Consider the following 5020-nt stretch of genomic DNA (forward strand, 5'->3'; position numbering starts at 1 on the left):
GGGGGTCCTTTGTATATGGACCCCTCTTAATGGACCCTCCCTAGGGGTCATTCTTGACTCCCTATAATAGGGAGAAGTGTGCATCCTAGGTTGGTAGACCAGGAAATTTATCATTTGAAGATTTTTTCCTTTTCATGGTCTCATGGGGGAAGAAGGGAGAGAGAAGAAGAGGAAGAAGGAGAGGAAGGAGAGAGAGAGAGAGAGGACAAGGGAGAGGAAGGAAGAGAACGGGAACGGGCAGGAACTCACCCCATTCCCCCCCGCGTCTTCCGTAGCAGCGCACCGCTGCTCATCGACCCATGCACCATCTACGGATGCCCCCCAAGGGCTGCAGCAGTTCAACGACGTGCGCCATCCACTGGGGTCCTTGCTTGTCCTCCGTGGGTTCTCATAGGTTGCTCCGTTGGTCTGCCCCCCCCCTCTAGTGACCGCTGCAAGTGCCAGTCAACTTCCTTTCACCACCCTTGGTCATCGACATCAGCTATTGAACGCCCGATCGAGTCACGAACGACGGCCGCGTTGACCGTTACTCTTCGTGTGCATGTCCTAAACCACGATGTACGTTAAACCCTGAGCAGTACGTGACATCGACATTTGGAGATGACTGCCCAGACTAAACCATACTCTGTCCCATTGACCTTGACCATGTAGTATCCTGCGCCAGCTTGTGGTTCACATGGGGACAAATCGGTTCCTCTGTGCCATCTGTCTAGTCACTCGTGCGGTGCGCCTGTCCACTACATCACCGATGGGTTGCCGGGATTGTGCTCAGAGGACGGCCTTGCTGCACCGCCACCATCCGTAAACGCTGTTATTGTGGCATCTGCCAGCATTACGTAGCTTCTGGGATTGCATCGACGGATGTCTTCTCCCGAGCTCCTCATCACCAGTGTTGTCGCTCGTGCACCCTACTCTGGTTTTCTGATGATGCTTGACCACGCGTACGTGCACTTAAGATTTATCACGTCACGTAGTTACATTATGCTAAGGAATTATGCGTCAGACGATGTCTCTAACGATGTCCGACAATCTTTAGGTATCAGACATTGTCCTGGTGCCGTTGGACAACGTCACCAATGACATGTGACTCCAAATTAGTATCAGAGCATCATTCGGGTATTGTCGCACGGCGTCCTCCATGACATCCATCATCAAATTGGTATCAAAGCAGGCTTTGGTCACTCACTCCACGTCTCCGAACCCGCATCATACCATCCGCATTTCATTGATTCGAAAACTCATTTAGGTACTCTGCGAGGACCTAGCCATGGCCATCAAGACACGATCGAGCAGAAGGATGCAACATGGAGGTTCGACCTCCCCACAACGAGTTGATTCATCTCTGAACGAGAGAGGCAGCCCTACAGGCCTCTTGCAACACCATCCTTCGATGCGTGAAGGTGGCGTATCACTACCTCCTTCGGAGCCCGGCCGGACCGCACCTACCAATAGGGGTGCCCTGGATTTCCCGGTCCACGTGGACACACTCGCGGCCATCGTGGACGAGCATCATCCCACCATGATTCTTCGCAATCACTAGGTGCATTGTGACCTAGTGAAAATGTGGAAATTGCAATGACGAGTTGTCGCTCGCACGTGAAAGATCCCGTGACGAGCCCACACCCCGGGCTCCCATCACACGTGGCCACAGAGAAGGACACGACCAAGAAAGATCACAATAGCAGCACTGACCCCAGGAGGACTCGTCCAAAGCGAGGAGATTATCTTCGTACCCTAACCGCGTCAAGCAACTACTAGCCCATCCCATGTTACCACCAGTACCCATTGTTGCGCATTGGCCTGTGTCACCTGCCGGACCCCGCGACCCGCCTCGGGTCATACAGCCCCTAGGGTAACCATGGAGCCCATATCACTACGACAACTACATGGCTGATGACAGGTGGTAGGACGAGGAGCATCAAGATCGACGCCTTGAACAATAATCCCCGATGCATCCTGAAGGATGTCAGTGTCTGAGATAGACAGGACCCACGAGATGACTATAACTATGGGTTTGAGGCTGACCTACCAGTCCACCGAGAGGACTACGTCTGTCCCTATGACCGTCGATATGACAAACTCAATGAGGTTCCTTGATACCTGTCGCGCGGTATACCTGATCAGCACACTCCGCACGATGGGATGACTACGAACACTACCAGACCCCACCTCGAGGACATGCTGGCCCGCGTTTTGGAGGCTACCAATGTCTGAGCGGCATCCGAACAACTACGAACGCCGACGAGAATGCAGGCCAGCACAACACATCATCATTTATAAAGCTCCCTTCCAATCGTGATAGATATAAATAATATTAGTGCTAAGGATGAGATAGATCAATGGGACATAAATCAGAAAAGGCTGGCCTATAAAATCAATTATAGACATCGATCCAGACACTAATTCTCCTGGCCCGAATTTCTTTTTAGATAAGGAAGTTAATGGGAAATATCAGTCTCATCCTTTGCATTAATATTATTTCTATATATCATGATTGGAAGAGAGCTTTATGAAGGATGATGTTGTGTGCTGGCCTGCATGACCCAAAGAACATAGATAATTGTGTTCAATGAGAGGAGGAAGAAGGTCTTCAAGGCCATCGAATACTTCCAAATTCATTTGAGATTATTATTGTGGGATACAGTAGAGAAGTCCAGACAACTGTTAAATTAATTCTTCTGATTTTCACAATATATTCCTTGGAGGTGATCTGAATGGTTTAATACTGAGGACGGAGCCTAAGTTTTTGAATTAGGGATTTAACAAAGGCGAACTAGTGAATATGTTTGATATCTCTTGCTTAATGGAAGTATAAGATTCAAAATGTTTGGATCTTGAACAGAGAGTTTGAGTTGAGAATTTCCCACAAAATGGTTTTTGAAATTGTCAAACCTTAAATGCAGGTACGTGATTGCAACATTTCCTTTCGGATAAAATATCATTGAATCCCATATTTTGAACAATAATATTTGAAACTTAATCTTCGTCTTTATTTTTTAATAGGATCAACTTATGACTCCTTATGAACTCAGTTCAATTTCTTACTGGGGCTTCCCACTATGTGTGTTAAAGGCATCTGGATTATCTCTTTGGAGTTAATAGGTAAGTTAGCATATTTGATGCTTCGGGGGTGGCACTAGTGACATTGCCATCGTCATACATACTGGTTTGCCCCAACTGACCTGTCAAAGTTTACTCGCCAAGACAAGTTTGACTTTTCAGCAATGGATATACATTATGGTCGAACATATGTTTTATGGAAAGAGAGAACAATAAATAAACATACATTATCAGGGTCAGAATGACTTATGGGTGCCCTCTGCATGACATCACCAAACACAAAAAATAACAACTAAATCAGAATAGATTGGAGAGGCCAGAGGGCCTCGGCCATCAAAGGTTTTACAAGTTTCCAGGGGACAATAGCTTGGGGCAAGGAGGGTCGTCTAATAATGACCACGAGTCGTCGAATTCTGTAAGCCCTCCTTTCGAGTGAATATTCCCACTCTGAAAAATACTATCTCCTGGGCCTGCATCTAAAAGAATATAATAGATGATGAGAAATGAAGTAATGCCCATAATGATGAAAATGATGACGAGAGAAAGTAAGACGGCCATATACACACCGATCATGGACGGGACCGATACGTCATTGCCCCAGCTCTGAAAAATGATGTCATCCAAGTCTGCACATATACAAACAGGGTGAAGATGAATGTAAGATGATGAGGAAACAAAGGAAAACTAAGAGGGTGATTAAAACACCTTCTTCCATTAGGTTGGCCTCGAGCAACTTCCAATCAATACAATCATCTTCCGCTACTACATCTAGCAAAATTAAAAAACAAGATGATGGGTATAACGATGCCCATCACAATGCAAATGACAATGAATCGGAAAGGATCAACGCTAAGTGAATGAGGGATGTGCTCACTGGTCACTAGTGCAGTCGGGATGTTTTCGGGCCCATCTATCTGGGCGCAGGATTCCCCGCCCTGTTCCTCAAGCGGCGGTGCAGGTGTCAAGTCGACCGTCTCAGGGACTCGAGCGGTCTCAATGTTCGGCAGGGGGGATTGGACGGAAGGGAGTGTCAAGGAACCTCGCCCACGCGTCCAGTCCAACGATGACGCAACAACTACTGACGTCACGGAAGCTTCGAGAAGCCTCACCACGACCAAATCTGCAGCAGTCGAAGAAGATATTTTGTCCAGCTCGCACGGCGCCAAGGAGGCGCCGTCGCGGAGTTCCAAGGCAAAGATAATGATGACATTGTCCCTCATTACTTCGCCATTAACACGGCAACCGCCTTAAGACCTCCTCGACCCTCTATAAGAAGGCAGAAGATGTATCTCAAGCACAACCAACTTGGTTCAGTATCTACAATATCCAGTTTCTTCTTTTCACCTATCTTCCGTGTTTCGTCCTTCTTCCTCCCATCTTCTCTCAGTGAGTGTCGAATTCTATCAGGGAGCTCCATCTCTGGATTGGGGGGGATTTGAGAAGTGACTTTGTCGGCATTCAAGGCATGGCTCGGGCCTGGTTCATGGCCCGCGCCCAAGGTGAGCGTTGGCTGCACTAATTCTGCGGGGTAGCTCACACATGGTCGGGCCATTATCAAGCTCACAATGGTTGTTGAATCCAAATCTCCCATCAGAAAGTCCATGATTTGAGGCGCCAGTATCTGCCGATAGATTTCTCGTGTGTCCGGGTCCTTCCGGAATACTTTGCTTGATATTAAGGAATCATCGGCGCGAAATAGAGGCACCCCGACGCTGAGCCCCACCTTGTGTAGGAAAAATCAAAAGTTTTAAACAACTCACCGACTAAAACCCCACGCCCAGCATCAGATACAGAGATATAGAAAGATATCGAAACAGACCGCAAGAGAGAGAGAGAGAGAGAGAGAGAGAAAATAAGAGATAGAGAGAGACATAATCAGAGAGAAAATAAGAGATAGAGAGAGACAAAGACAGCGATAACGAGAGTAAGTAAACCGAGAGAGAAAGAGAAAAAGAAAAGA

General features: G+C 47.5%; 1 protein-coding gene across 2 annotated transcripts; it reads right to left on the reverse strand.

The window, feature by feature from the left end:
- Positions 1–3155: 3155 nt before the first annotated feature.
- On the reverse strand, positions 3156–4818 carry LOC144704814 (uncharacterized). Of its 2 annotated transcripts, none has more exons than XM_078577351.1 (4): positions 3935–4818; positions 3766–3828; positions 3627–3686; positions 3156–3530 (listed from the first exon to the last, which is right to left on the reverse strand). In XM_078577351.1, exons 1-4 carry the CDS (start codon positions 4278–4280, stop codon positions 3403–3405), a joined length of 597 nt encoding a protein of 198 aa, XP_078433477.1. In that variant the 5' UTR covers positions 4281–4818; the 3' UTR covers positions 3156–3402. The 2 variants fall into 2 exon arrangements, with proteins under 2 accessions (XP_078433477.1, XP_078433476.1); XM_078577350.1 differs by having other exon boundaries at positions 3156–3536.
- Positions 4819–5020: the final 202 nt, after the last annotated feature.

The sequence above is a fragment of the Wolffia australiana genome, chromosome 6, assembly GCF_029677425.1.
Source record: "Wolffia australiana isolate 7733 chromosome 6, ASM2967742v1".
Lineage (NCBI taxonomy): Eukaryota > Viridiplantae > Streptophyta > Magnoliopsida > Alismatales > Araceae > Wolffia > Wolffia australiana.